General features: G+C 35.3%; 1 protein-coding gene across 3 annotated transcripts in view; it reads left to right on the plus strand.

Annotated features, from left to right (window-relative positions):
* LOC149806959 (nardilysin-like) overlaps window positions 1-15,791 on the plus strand; it is a 133,871-nt gene that overhangs the window by 11,073 nt on the left and 107,007 nt on the right. For 2 of the 3 annotated variants that reach the window (XM_089960151.1, XM_089960152.1), the window contains exons 4-7: window positions 1,423-1,504; window positions 2,553-2,653; window positions 11,044-11,170; window positions 14,267-14,362. In XM_089960151.1, the coding sequence (XP_089816277.1) occupies window positions 1,423-1,504; window positions 2,553-2,653; window positions 11,044-11,170; window positions 14,267-14,362 (406 nt within the window). The other variant, XM_089960153.1, reaches the window with a different exon arrangement.

Here is a 15,791-nt window from a genome sequence, read left to right on the forward strand (position 1 = left end):
TCTGACAGATTTACTTAGTTCTATTGGTCAGATCAAAATGGGGTTTTCACTGAAAAGCTGCTTCAGGTATCTGGTTGGTCCTGAATGAAAATGGTGATTTGATGTCCAGTATGGCTGCCACAGAGTTGATTTTGAAAAACCTGTTTGTCCTGCTACTCCTGAATGGAAAGTCAGATTGACAGGAGATTTTTATCAGAAGATTTCTTATGTCTAGTTCACCCAAAATGAAAATGGGGTTCAATCTGACATCCAGTATATCCACCACTGTGGCTAGCTTGGAACATCTTGTTATTGCTACTCCTGAATGGATGGCCACATCATTATCAGAATTTCTTTGAAAGATTTTTTATCATGTTGGTCCTAAATGAAAATAATGCTGATCTGACTTCTAATATGAGTTCCAAAATTACAGTCTTGAAAATCTTGTTATCACTAATTCTCCTCGATGGCTGGTCATATCAACATTGTGCGTTCATCAAAAGCCTACTTATGAAGTCCGGTTGGTACTAAATTGAAATGTTGTCACTCTTATATCAACTATGGCTAATATGGTATCCATCTTGAAAATCATATTGCTGCTCCTCCAAAATATAAAATCATATCATCATGGGTTTCCACCAGATGACTTCTTATGACGCCTTCTTGGTGCTTAATGAAAATCATGTCAAGTTGACATCCATTTTATATTCAACAGGAGCTTATTTGAAAAATTTGTTATTGCTCAAGAATATCTTGGATGGTTTCAACACTCTGTGGTTTAGGAAGAAATTGTATTTTATCTTTAATTCTTGGAAGTTATTTTCAGCCATTAGAGTGACAATCACTTTGATCAACTCTTGTATTTTGCCTGCCATTTTTTTAATATGGTATTTTTCAACTATTACCAATTTTGTTTTTAAAAAACTTTGCCAAACTTTATGGATGAATTGCAGTTAGAGTAATGGGAAACATTATTTCAAACTTGAAAGCTCAGAGGTGATGGACACTGACTGACAGAAGACAAATGGTTTCTGCACAGTAACTTGAGTTCTCCATGATCTAGTTACCAAACTTTGATGACATGTACTTGGGATAAAGTAGGTATTGGCACTGAATAGTAATTGCATTTATACAATAGTGCAACATAAGGTAATCTCACCTACAAGGAAGTCCACTTTTTGATAGTAATATTAAGTATAAAATAAATCAGTACAGGGTATCATGACTGATAAGGCAGTCGATTTTATAAGGCAGATACAGACTTGGATTCTATTTAATCAAATAATAAGGACATTAAGTATGCAATCCCTCATTATAAGATAACCTCATCTGTAAGGCAGTCTGCTTTTATGGCTTCAGTGAACATTGTCATAGCGAGATGTACTGTAATTGAAAAGTTTGACAAATTGAGTTTTTGTTTTCTTCTCGTTTTTTCTTTCATAGTCTGCAGCAGCACTGTGTGTTGGTGTGGGCAGTTTTAGTGACCCAGATGATATACCAGGTTTTGCCCACTTCCTTGAACATAGTATGTATTTTTCCTTCTCAGTCCCAAGGGAAACCTAATGCATTAATGTAGGAATTAAGAAATAAGTAATTGATAATCAAATTCCATGGAAAGAAAAATTAATCTCACTGAAAATAACACCAAATCAGTGTCATACTTATCTGTATTACTGGAAAATATCATGCCACTAGCTCTCATTCATATCCTATTGATGTTATGATGCATTTCTGACCAGTTTTATTTAGGCTAATTTTTAAGCATTACACACTGTTCCAGCTAGAATTGACTGATAAATGGCTGCCAATAGGTGCAAAAAGGCCATGTTAAATAAAAGAAACGCACCTAAGGCACTTGCATGTTTTACATGGCTACACTGTGATACCATAAAATGACAACACAAAAGTGCAATATAAAAACTTTAAATCTTATGACAAGATTATTGGTCTGATTAGGAAATAATTGGTTGCTACAGTACAAATATGCATTTGCAGCAGCCACATGTTTATTCATTGTTACAACCAGTGCATTGGTAACCTTACATATTGTTCCTTGCTGCATGAGCAGCAATAGTTAAAAATGCAGCCATAAGCTCCGTCTTAATCAGCTAGTAAGGGTAATCATATACTTGATCTTTATAACATTAATTGTGAGAATGGGGGTTTGGTAATCTCAATAAATAATTCAATAAGAGTACAAATTTAACCCCAATAATTTTGAGTCCATGTAAATGGTTTTCAGCTGATCATGTAGTATTGTTTGCTAAATATAACAGGAGTAAAATTAGACTGAAGTATTTAACCTTGCATTGATAAAAAAAATGTTACTGGATAAAGCAATTCATTTCTTGAATATAAAATAGGCTGCAAAGCAGAACTGATTTCTCAAATGAATTTTAATATGATCCACAATCTCCGCATGCAACACCTTCACTTAAATATATATCTGTCTGTCATTTGTAAGAAACTCATACAGACCATTTGCAACAAGAACATACTGTAGATTTATTACAAGTTTGAACCTTGCAAAGAATTTATCACAACATATCAAATTTGTATATATTGTTTTTCAGTGGTGTTCATGGGAAGTGAGAAGTATCCAATGGAAAATGACTTTGATTATTACATCAACAAGTATGGAGGAAGTACTAATGCAATGACTGACTGTGAAAGAGTATATGAAATAAAAACTCCTGTTCAGACTTGCCTCAAAACAATTGTTGCAATAATTTGTACTATTATTTGCAAAGTTAGGCTGAAAGCCATGGTAGCTCAGCTGGTTGAGTTTTATACATGTAATCCAAAGGTTGTTGATAAATGCCAACCCAGGCCAGCCTGGGTCAGCTGGTGCCACAGTGTGTCTTTTGGGATGGCACTTGTCCATCATTTGAGTGGTATGCTGTATCCATTATTATTATATGCTCATTTTTTTCCCCGTTAACTTTACATTGTCAGAATCGTGCAATATTACCCGATATTGATCCCGCACGACAATACACATATAGCATTCACGTGCATAAAGGAACTACTTTCTGACGCCAGCACTTTTGATTTATACACAAATCATGTACACTCGCGTAAGATGCTCTTTACGTTGTGGTTGTTTAAATTTGTTTCTGAATGAACTAAAACAGATGTTTCATGGACTGCCACATAACAGCTGCTTTGGCACATTCTGCATTGATATAATGTTTTGGATTTAGGCTAGCTACATTATATAACAGATGCAAGATAAGGTTCTTACAAATAACATACACGTGACAAGTCATATACTCTCTTCTTTAGCTGGTGATAAAATAAAATATACTTACAGTTTTACATCCTGAATTTCCTCAAAATGTATTTTATTAATTCTGCAAATCTGAAATTACATTAGCCATGTAATAGGTTCTCAATCTGGATTACACATTTCGAAATTGTACTGTAATTTCGATAATAAGTGCAATTACATCCTCCTTACTGCACTCAAAATGAAATAAGCATTCTATTCCATAGCATCTTTTTGATAATTGCAGTTGAAAGACTTCATATTTTACCCACATTATGATTTCAAACATTCAGTGACAGAAACAGAAACACATTTGCAGATGTCAACACGTTTCTCCCTAGCTTCTTCAATCTCATGTATTTCAGGTGGAATTGTCACATACAAATCCAGTCCATAATCATGAAATTTCCTAGAATCGAGAAAAATACCAAAATCTATTCATTCCAGATCAAATGGAAAAGCTGTTGCAATGAAAATTCATTCACAATATGACTCCAAATTTCAATTTTAACTAGACACGCCATTTTCTTTCGAAAGTTATGTTGAGCGCGCGACTAAGTTCACATTTGTCTGGGCGGAGTTATGTGCGCAGTAATAATGTTGATTTGTGTAATGATGAATATGCGCTTGACTGTCTATTTAGTTTGGTATGCGGCATACATTCATTTACGTTGTTTATTGTAGTGTATTTTGTTTATATAATTAAGCGTTAGGTAGAATTAAAAAAATGAGCATATAATAAAAAGGTTACTGCATTTGTATGGGAAAATATGAACTCGTTTTGTCGGAAGGATATACTGCACTCCCAAGGTCATGCAGTATTCCATCCAGAAAACTCGTTTATATTTTCCCATACAAATGCGGTAACCTATAAATGTGTTACAAGCTCCATTAAAACCATCCCACCCCCAACAAATACAAAATGATGCAAATACTGGGCAGTTATAGCTTGTTTTTGTAAAAGGAGTTCTCGTTTACATGTCCTACAAACCTAGTGAATCCCCTACAGTAGTAGTGGGCCATTATGGCCTCTTTCCGAATTTGAAAAATGGACAGATTTGTAAACCATTTACATATTGTCTCTACAAAGTGGAGAGGGCCTGTTTTACTAATCCTAGTATTGTCATAGCACTTAAAATAACATATATGTCACTGTATCTCAACCATTCTTTCTTCTAAGTCCTAGGCAACACTTTGGAGTGGGTTTCATGCACAAGTTTTTGCACCATTTTGCATATTATTACATCTGGAATTTTGTTGTTGTTGGGTGGATGCATGTTGACATGGACTGTACATTCATACCAGTAGTAGGTAACTGACCCACATTTAACACTACACTGGCTCTGTGTTTTAACTTCACATTTTACTTGCTTATATCTAGTTTTTGCATTAACCTAATGACTACCCTGGTGTTTTGCTCAATATACACCTATCCCTAGATAACTTGCACATCGGGGTCCAAAAAAATTGACCACACTATAAGTGAGGCGCAGTTTATCAAGGGACATATAAAAAAAAGCCAAAACCAATAAAGGGATCAACGTAACGGCAAAAAGTGGGTGGGTGGGTTGGCAGGTTATAGTGTTGAATACTCAGTTTATAATTGAGCTGAGATTAACTGTGAATAAATATCTCTTCATAACGGTGTACTTTATTTTTTCCTCATTGAGCAACATTAATTTCATGATAAATTACAGTATATTGAGGAGATCATCAAAAACATTATTCCACATGGTTTCCGTTCACTTAACACATGTACCACTTCACACATTGTGTACTACGTCACTAATTTGTGTGTTGAATTGGATACATTCTAGTTTTATTGCTTGATCCAACTTAGATGGGTTTTTCTAATACATAAGATCGACACTCTTTTTGAGAAACATTGTCGATCGACCGATAGATAGATAGGTTTGATGGTGGTAGAAGTATAATGAAAAAAAACACACAGGTTAATCATTACCAACATGAATTTAATGGGTCTACAAATTGAAAGCAAGGTAAATTTGAACACAATAATACTTGCCGTTTGTGACACGCTTGACAAACATAATTTCACATTTTGAAACAAATCTGAGTTTTTTGTGTTACTCCTTGATTTCTCTGCCACCTAGCAAAATCCCACAGATTTCTTAACTGTATGATCTTTACATAGTCAACATTTTGGGTCTCCAGCCACTGTATGCAATATTAAAAGATTTGGTCTTCTGTGTATTGTTCACAGATGATTATCTCTCTGAGGTGGTTTGGATAATTACATGCGGCTTCCTGATTTGCTGAGCGTATCTCTCCTGACAATGAATTTTGTTTAATTCCATGTCGGCGCTGGAATCTCCAAAGCCATCCTTGGCTTGCCCTAAAATGAGATTCATTGTCCATAATTTTTGCTGTTTTCTCTGCATGGGCTTTGAGAATTGTTCCAGAGATGGGAACACCTTGTTCACTTTGCTGCATGAACATGTGTACACAGCATCATCTAATTTGGTATCTTGTGCAGTCTGTACTCATTTTCGTTTGATCCCATCATCTGAATCAACATCATATAACTAATCCCAAAGTAATTTTTAGTTTATTGCAAACTTTGGCTCTTGCTTCACCATTATGAACCCTGTCTATGATGCACCGCTTTTAAGTCACTGAGAATGCCTTTTGCTTGATTACTTTACTCTCCATAGTCACATTTACATGATGCTAAGTACATACAAATGTGAAATCATTTTCGATTGGTCAAATAGAATGAATTTTGATACCGGTTGTGACCACAAGAACTTATGCTCAGATTTGCATGCCTTTTAATTTTTTCTTTGTACCTCTCTTGCTTGATTTGATACAAAAAACATATTCAAGATGATAAAACAACACAGGTCTCTGTTAATTGATTTTTTAATGTAATAAACACTTCCCCAAGTTGTTGATGAAAACAAGCCGGCATGTAATTAGGTTCTCACAGAAGTACTCATGGGTTTCAATGTGATGGTCGATTGACTCTTTTCATGCTTTCATAGAACAGAATATTTTGCGATTATAATGTTTACAATGAAACGGAATTAAAGGATTAGAATGTGACTTCACATAGCAAGACATTTAATTGGTGTTTATTTCATTCTATGTTGCCACCTGTTAGCATTTACCAGAAGTTTTCATTGATCGATATTTAACCAGACTGTTTATTTACAGTGTATTGACAACTATTTATCATTAAAAAAAAGCTTACATAATATATAATATCTTATTTATAACTTGCAAATTTCACAATATGGACTCTATCTTTATGGGCATTAATCACCATTTTCTATGATAAAACGAGCGATGTATCAAGGTTTAATTTACCAGTTCTTATCGTAATTTTTTCACGTTAGCATATTGTAAAGATATTTAAAATATGTTTTCTTTTGAATAAAATTGGGAGCCACGCCGGACACCGCATTATAAGCAGGATAGCGAATTATCCAGGCGCGAGTTATCGAGGGAGTGGTGTATGTAGTGTTACAGCTGGGATCATGAAATGTGGTGAGGGAACATGTCTTGATGATTACTACACCCTAATCATGAAAGTAGATCTCTGTGACCTATATTTCATCCTCATCTGACTTGGGTTAAATTTTGTGTTTTATTCCCAAGCTCTGTTCATGCTTGAATAATCAGGCTAGATGATTTTATGCATCCTTTATGTACCACACCGTCCTAACAAAAGAAAGTCTCTATTACCTCCATTTCACTGTCCTAGATTAAATTGAGTTTCTTCAACTCCTTGGCATGCTTAATGCAGTGGCAATCCTGTTATACCCCAGTTGACTTTACCTTTGCCCTTTGCAGGAGGCTTTTATTTCACTGTGGCACATGATTTTGGGTCACTTTGATCACCAGATTACAATCTTTACCAAAATAAAGCACAGAATCTTTGGACCATTGCATCGTGCTATGGTACCTCTCCGGTGGTCTAGTGGTTAGAGTGTCCGCCTTGGATGGAGGAGGTCACTGGTTTGAACCCCGGCCAAGTCATACCAGGACTTATACAAATGGTACTAATAGCTGCCTCACTAGGCACTCAGCATGAAGAGGTTAGTTTTAGGACTAGTCTGCCTGGTGTCAGGATAATGTGACTGGATGGAGCATCATACTACATGTCTGCAGCCCCAGTGCTAGACATCACTATAAACTGCCACACTGCAAACATCGAAACAATATGACTAAATTTTTTTAAAAGCTGTGTTAAAAATCCAAAACACACACACACACAAACATCATTTTATGGGACTGCCTTCATTGGTTTGCCCATTACTATATAAATATACAAGTCTGAAACAACCCAAACAGGATGAATGCCCTGGCCAGCTCATTACCAAGGAGAGTCCAGGTTGGTAGTAGTTCCAGGGTTCTCCTCCACCACACCTACTGGCTGCCATGTATAGCCTATTGTGTGATGAATGGGGTCTTAACCCCACAAAACCAAACCAAATCTGCCCTCCATCATTTCTAATAGAGTATTATATATACTGAAACTAATCCACTTTGAAGTGGCAGGTTTTAAGTGCCAAGTGTCACATTAATGACATCGTGCTGCTCTTGGCCTCCATCCCCCATCTGGCTAACTTCCTTCCTTTCTTCTTTGAGAACAGGAAGCTAGCCCCTATCACAATCAAGAGATACTGTATAATGATCTCAGTCACTTTTAGACATAATAGAAGATACCATATTGGAAGCAGCATGGAGCTTTCTCATTTGTTGTTCGACATATCCAAACAACTCTTGTTTGCCTTGTTCCAGAAATGGCATCTCTACTGGTTCTTGATGTGGCTCAACTTGTCTAAGTTTGAGCTGCTGTCTTCAGCCACAGATAGGACTAGCTTCAAAAGAAAGATATTTTAGAATGGCTTAGTACTTCATTTGCCTTATTTAAATTTTGGTTGTCATCTTTGAAACTATTCTCTTCAGCAATACATAATGCATAAATCTTGGCATGCATTGCAGCAACTTCTCATTGCCTCAGATCCATGTATCACATGATGTGTTTTGAGATGTTCTGACACAGCTTTTCATTGCCTCAGATCCATGTATCACATGATGTGTTTTGAGATGTTCTGACACAGCTTTTCATTGCCTCAGATCTGTGTATCACTTGATGTGAATTGAGATATTCTGATACAGCTTTTCATAGCCTCAGATCCATATATCACTTGATGTGGATTGAGCTGTTCTGACACAGCTTTTCATTGCCTCAGATCCATGTATCACTTGATGTGAATTGAGCTGTTCTGACACAGCTTCTCATTGCCTCAGATCAATGTATCACTTGATGTGCATTGAGATGTTCTGATACAGCTTCTCATTGCCTCAGATCCATGTATCACTTGATGTGGATTGAGCTGTTCTGACATTGCTTCTCATTGCCTCAGATCCATGTATCTTTTGATGTGGATTGAGCTGTTCTGACACTGCTTCTCATTGCCTAAGATCCATGTATCTTTTGATGTGGATTGAGCTGTTCTGATACAGCTTCTCATTGCCTCAGATCAATGTATCACTTGATGTGGATTGAGATGTTCTGACACAGCTTCTCATTGCCTCAGATCCATGTATCACTTGATGTGGATTGAGATGTTCTGACACAGCTTCTCATTGCCTCAGATCCATGTATCACTTGATGTGGATTGAGATATTCTGACACAGCTTCTCATTGCCTCAGATCCATGTATAACTTGATATGGATTGAGATGTTCTGACACATGATGCATGTTTAAACTTTGCATGATCTGTCATTGTGCCCATTCTTCCCAGCTGTAAAGCATTAAGTTGATAACATATTGCATTTAACTTTTGGGTTTTTCCCCATTGCACCACTCAACTACTGAACATCATTTACAATGTTTTGAAGTATTATTTATGACTCATGGGTGTAAGGTTGCAATAAAATTATATTTCTTTTGGCATTGAAGAAAATGAAATCATAACAGGCTATTATTTCTCTGCATTGCATTTATGCATTTTGTTGAGAATTTATGTATCGTGTTGAAAACAAAATGGATAGATGCATGACACTATTATAAAATGTTGGATCTGTCAGAATGCTTGGTAGAAGATATAGACATCACTCTGTTCATGCCTAGATGGAGAAAACTACTGAAAGGTAATCATAACAAGACGACTGTATTAAGAAAACCCTGTTATGAATCTATGCTCTTAAAATATGTAACAGAAAAAAGTGAAGACAACAAGCTTTGTAAAATGTAGCAAATAAGTTAATTCCCTTGAATAAAAAGTGAAAAAATAAGGAAAAAGAACTTACAGTATTGTGAATTAAATCCAAATTGTAATCCAATAATTAAAAAAACGCAAGCCCTATCAAAGAAAAGTTCTAAGTGAATCACAGTTCAAATACCAATGAAAATCCAAAATGGAAGGTGATGTACTGATGTTTCAACATTCTCTTGTTGAATCACAGAAACTATTATTCCAGTTTTTGAATTCTGTATAAATTTCGGTAATTGTACTTGTCTAAGAATTAATTTAGAGCACCCATATTTCCAGGGAAAACAATCACTTGAAATTTAATAATTTGAAGAAAATACAAATTCAACCCCAAACTGGTCACAACATAAAATAACTTAACTTCTTAAGTGTTAAGGCATGACTCACTGAATTCTTATCATAACATCAGTTATAAGACTAACTATAACTCAAAAACAGATTCCTGGATGGGGGTCAACAGTTCAACCTTCTGGAAAAAATACAAGTTTGTTATCGAATTAACATGTGCTTCACGTCATGAAGTCCAGGTATGACCTAGACAACTTAATGATTCTTACTGTGAAAAAGAATTTGAAATAAAATAATAAAAGTTGTTTACCAAAACTGTCAGTGATTTTAAGGTCAGCAACTAGATATAATGTTTCTATTCTTAGGTATTTACATCAGTGAAATAAATTTTAAAAAGTCAATCAAGTCAAACAGAACTGAACTTAATTCTTGAAAAAAATCAAGTCCAGTAAACAATATTACATTACAATAACATGTAATGGACTAAAAAAAATTCAATCTAACAAACAATTCAATTAAATATACATAACAACTCCATAATAATAATAAAGAATAAACTGTTCTAAGAGTTTAGACTGTCCAGAATATTCTGATACACACTTTTGAATTGAAACTTCATTACATGTATCTGGCCATTCTGTGCTGTTCAGAATATAGCAAAAATATTCTTGTCTGCTAGATTTGATTAGGATGACTAAAAGATTGAAATAATCCATACTAATCACAACTGTTTGCATTATCTTTGACTGCTCTGGTGGCCTAAGTGATTGGAACATCCAGCATGGATGTGGGAAGTCACAGGTTTGAACCCTGACCAAGTCATATGAAAGACGTATAAAAATGGTATTATTAGCTGTCTTGCTTTGCACTTAGCATTAAGAGGTTAGTGTTAGGACTGTTCAGTCTAGTGTCAGGATAATGTGACTGGGTGGGACATGATTTCTTGGTTGTACCTTTTCTTTACAACCACATGTACAACAGCTGTGATGTTATATCTTTTGTTTCTGTTAGGGAGAGAATGCCCTAATAAGCACATAACTTGTATTGAATCCCCAAATCATATGTTTGTACTTGTATTTGAGAGAGTTTCTGAAATAAATATGGTTTAAACTAAAACCTCAAAATTTCTCTGCCATATTCACTAAGAATGTATGATGTCTCATTATTCTGTATGAATATCTATTTCATGTACATGTCTCATTTTCATTAATAGATCTATATTTCCAGTTTTAGTAATCATCAACTTCTGTATTTTGCAGACTATCTTCCAATTTGATGTGGAAAGAAAACACTTCAGGAAGTCCCTTGATAGATTTGCTAATTTCTTTGTGTCCCCACTTCTTAAAAATGACAGTGTGGACAGGGAGATTCAAGCAGTGGACAGTGGTCAGTAAACTGTATATTATAATTTACAGTGTCTTTAACATTTTGGACTCCATTCGTAATAACCACAGGGCCACTACTTATCAGGCCAACTGACTTGAATGATGGGAGAAGAGCCACAATTGCCCAAAGAAAGTTGAAGTAGTATTTAGGACTAAGCAGGTGACAAATATATACAAGACATATACATAGCAGCAGTTGCCATTTATACAGGTTAATTTTTATATATTCAGCATATTTGCAAAATTAAATTCTAAAATATATGATTCAAGATGCAAGTAGATTTTTGTATTTGCTATTATATATGCAGATGTAACCTATAATAAATTTGAAGAAAATAATTTGTGTAATTGGAAACATTGTGATTTATAGAATTATTGGAAGAGTCAATGCACATGAATCTGATTGCAAAATGTTTAATTTCTTGACTGTTCCTTTCCAGTTTCTTAAATATGTATGTATGGATGACAAAACTTGAATTTCTTACTGTGCAGGAACATTTTGGCCAGGCTGTTGAGTAATTTCTTTCTAAATAATAAGAAATTCATATCATTAACTTGGTGGTTGGCACTCGTCATTAAGAGGTTAGTGTTAGGACTGGTTGGCCTGGTGTCAGGATAATGTGAATGGGTGGGACATCATGCTACATGTCTGCAGCATGATGCTTCAGTGCTAGACTTCACTATAAACTGTCACACTGCAGACATCATAGCAATATGACTGAAAAATTGTTAAAGCTGCGTTAAAAATCCAAATCACACACACACACTCATTAACTTAGTTAAAGTTAAGTTTCAGCTTCTATAGATTGTACAAACATTCATTCAGTATAGTCTTAGATGCTCAGATGTTGATGTTAGCAGGGATAGCAGTTCCCATGTCCAGCTACCTTGATCAAATGTTTGTAAATGGCTTGAGATCAGGGTAATGGTGACTTGCAGAAGAAAAATGGTTTTGGCATAATATCTGGAGTTCTTTGTCTTTGAAACTTATCAGATGACTTTCATTTGAGATATGGATGACACCTGTTATGTTTTTTTGTGTCAAAAGGTCAAGCTCACAGACACTAAAGAAAATAAAAATGAACTGTACAAACACTATTTAAGTACCACATGCCATGACTAAACTTTGTAGATGACTTGTGTTTGAGACATGGAAGAAACCTGTTTATTTCATAGTTGGATGTCAAAAGTACAGATCTGATGGACCCAAGGAGAATTGTTTCCAAAAAGAACTGTCCAATGCCACAAATGGACACAAATTATAACTTAGCTTTGTGGCTGGCTTACAATTGAGGCAAGAAAGGCACCCATGGGTATTGGGGTCAGGTCAATTGTCAGGGTCACAGACTATGAGGAAAAGAAATGGTTTCCACAAAATAAAGAGTTCCTTGTATTTGACCAAATTTAATGGATGGCATGGATTTCAGACAAGGAAGACACTATTGATCATGGATTCCAAAGGTCAAGGTCAGAATGACTCCCAGAAGAATGGCTTTTATACTATAAAGAGTTGATTAGTATCCTGTATTTTTTGGCAGCCTGCATGACAGCACCATTTTGGTTCAAAGATCAAGGTGATAGGATCTGAAATAAAGGAAAAATGATTTCCAAGACACTACTTATATATAATATGTCTTCCTTAAACTTTGTAGATGTCCTTTGCATTTGAGATAGGGAAGACATCTGCTGATTTGAGGATTGAAAAGCCAAAGGTCACAGTCAGAGGCTGTCAAAGAAGGGAAATGGTTTGCACAAAATAGATGTCTCCTATGCCACAAATTATGACTAAACTATGTGCATGGCTTGCATTTGAGACAAGAAAGTCACCTATGAGTTTTGGGGTCAGTAGGTTAGAGATCAGGGTTATAAAGACTGCAGGAAGAAAATGGTTTCTTCAAAATGGTGGTCCTTATGATGTAGAAAACCACTGAACCTGGAGGAAATGCGAGATTTGATGGGTGACACCATACCCTGGACATGTTAGCATTGTAGATTCAGCCTGGAGGAAATGCGAGATTTGATGGGTGACACCATACCCTGGACATGTTAGCATTGTAGATTCAGCCTGGAGGAAATGCGAGATTTGATGGGTGACACCATACCCTGGACGTGTCAGCATTGTAGATTCAGCCTGGAGAAAAAGTGCAAAGCAAGCATATTACCACTGTGCTGTCCATGCCCAGCAACTTAGCCAATATTTAATGGATTTTACTATGAGATGCATGCTATCATGAATGTACCTGCTTTCTTGTCATGGAGTCAAATAGTTTTCATAGTCAGTTGTAGAGCTGCATGGTTTACTGGTTTACCGTACTATTTTTAGTTTCCGGTGGGACATCCTATGGTAGTTTTTCATTGTACTGGTTTGTGACAGATACAAACAAAACATTTGTATCTGTCACAAATAAAGGCGAATCTTACAAATATAATTATATGTATAATGCTTTAATCATATGTTTGACATGTGTCATGTATGCCAATATGGTGGCCATATGGAGACTTTTGAAACATATTTGGGCAAAATCCAACTTTAAAAAAAATTAAGAATTACCTCCACCCCCAAAAAAACAAAAGCCTACATGTTTTAGTGATTAACTAGGATATATAAAAGTTTTAAGCATATGCATTCTATTGTAAGACTGCAAATCATCCTGTGATTTTCATTATTGCATTTATTTTCTGTCTGAACTTAACATAATTTCTCAAGTCCACTAAATACATTCTTATTTGTTGATTATCTTTTATGTTTAATAAATATCTGATAAATATGTTGCCTGGACATTTGCATCCTTCTTAAAGTTTCCCTGCATATTATATCAGTATTAAAAAGTTGGCTTCAATTTCAGGACTTTTTTAAGACAAGCTTTGTAATGTATGTTCAGAAATACCATGGTATACAGCAGTACAAAATTTTTCATGGAACCTAGCTCTTGTCAGTAGGTACAAGAGCTGGCATTAAGTTGGTGTTTAGATTAATATTTATTACAGTCTTTTTTTCAAGCTATGATTTGAGAATTTGATTATACAGCTGGAGATAATTTCTTAATGGAAATGGCCTTTCAGTCTGTAAGAAATATATATATTCTCAATGCTTCAGAGTTTCAGATGACAATACCACAAGATGACGATAGACTGTACCAGATTCGGTCTTCCTGTGCCAAACCAGGTCACCCCATGGGCAAATTTATGTGGGGTAAGTTACTTTATCTTTTATTGTTCCCCAACAAAAATGTGAAAGGGGCACATAATGTTATCATGTCCATCAGTAATTAAGCTATTATCTAAGTGTATCAGGTCAGATTTTGCATTTAGGTCAAGCATTTTCTGCATAATACATGTAGAAGATATGGATCTTAAGAGAGTGGATTTTAAAAAGTTACTTGCATAGACACCAGCTATACTTTAATAAAAGGTTTTACTGAATAAATTAAAGTTCAAATGTTGTTACACTTACAATAATCAATCAAATGGCATCAAAGTTTAATTAGCTCATCTGCATATGATAGAAATGTGCTGGCCAAAATTTGTTTGTCTATGTCAGGAGGGGGTCACCTCAGGACCAAGTGGTCTAACATGTTTGCCTTTACAGATCAATGTCACTTCACCTCTGTCAGTGTGGATTTGAATCTCAGCTTGGCTAGATTGGGTGTTTGAGAACAGCTTCCCATGGATCAGTTATTCTTTCCCTGGTTTTACTGGGGTCTTCCTCCACTAAAATATACTGGCTGCTATGTATATCCTATCATGTGCTAAAATATGGTGTCAAGCACATAAAAACCAAACCATTTGTGTCAAGAGTTTTAAAAAAAATTTGTATACAGTACTGGTAACAAGCTGCAGAACTTTAAATGGGTAGTTTTGTCACTGAAATAAAAATGTACTGCAGAATGAAGGCAAATGTACCACAGAACAGTGTATCCCCCCAGGGGAGTAAAATTGAGGGTTAAAAAAAAACCTTGGTGTCAGAACTGGGAGTCAAATAAAAAATGTGAGGGTCAAAAATGAAATACGATATTGCAACTTGTACATCATACTATCTTTCTCTCTAAACATACAAATAAACCAACATGCACAATTAACAAACAAATGCATTGTCCATTCAAAAAGTAACTTTATTAGTTCATTTTTCTTTTAGTTTAAAGTCATATATCTTGTTGTAGCAATATTATAGACTAACATATAACATATAAGCCAATACAAAAAACCCAATAAATCTTTTTAGCCAGTTGGCAGTTAATTTACTGCCTCTCATAAATGCATTTTGAGAAAATGTAAAGTGCCAATCCAAAGCACAAAATGAAACCTGAATGCATTTCTTGAATGGATATGATAATTTTTAAACTGCTGCTAAATTTCCATGGTCTAAAGCCCATTAACATGATAATCCAGGATCAGAGTCTTTATGCAGACAGTGTTGTTACCAACCATGAGATTGTGTTTGTTGAGGCAGACAAGAAACAGACCATAGATATGTACATCTGATGAATACATGTACCTTGCCTCAACAGTGTTTGAGACACTTGTGAACAAATACTACTGTCATATTACATATGTCTGCCTTCAGGTTATGCACAATAAAACTGGGGGATGGATAGATCCACTCTGTGTTAGTGTTACAATTG

The sequence above is a fragment of the Sinohyriopsis cumingii genome, chromosome 1 (genome assembly GCF_028554795.1).
Source record: "Sinohyriopsis cumingii isolate HCF-2022 chromosome 1, ASM2855479v2, whole genome shotgun sequence".
NCBI classification, from domain to species: Eukaryota; Metazoa; Mollusca; class Bivalvia; order Unionida; family Unionidae; genus Sinohyriopsis; species Sinohyriopsis cumingii.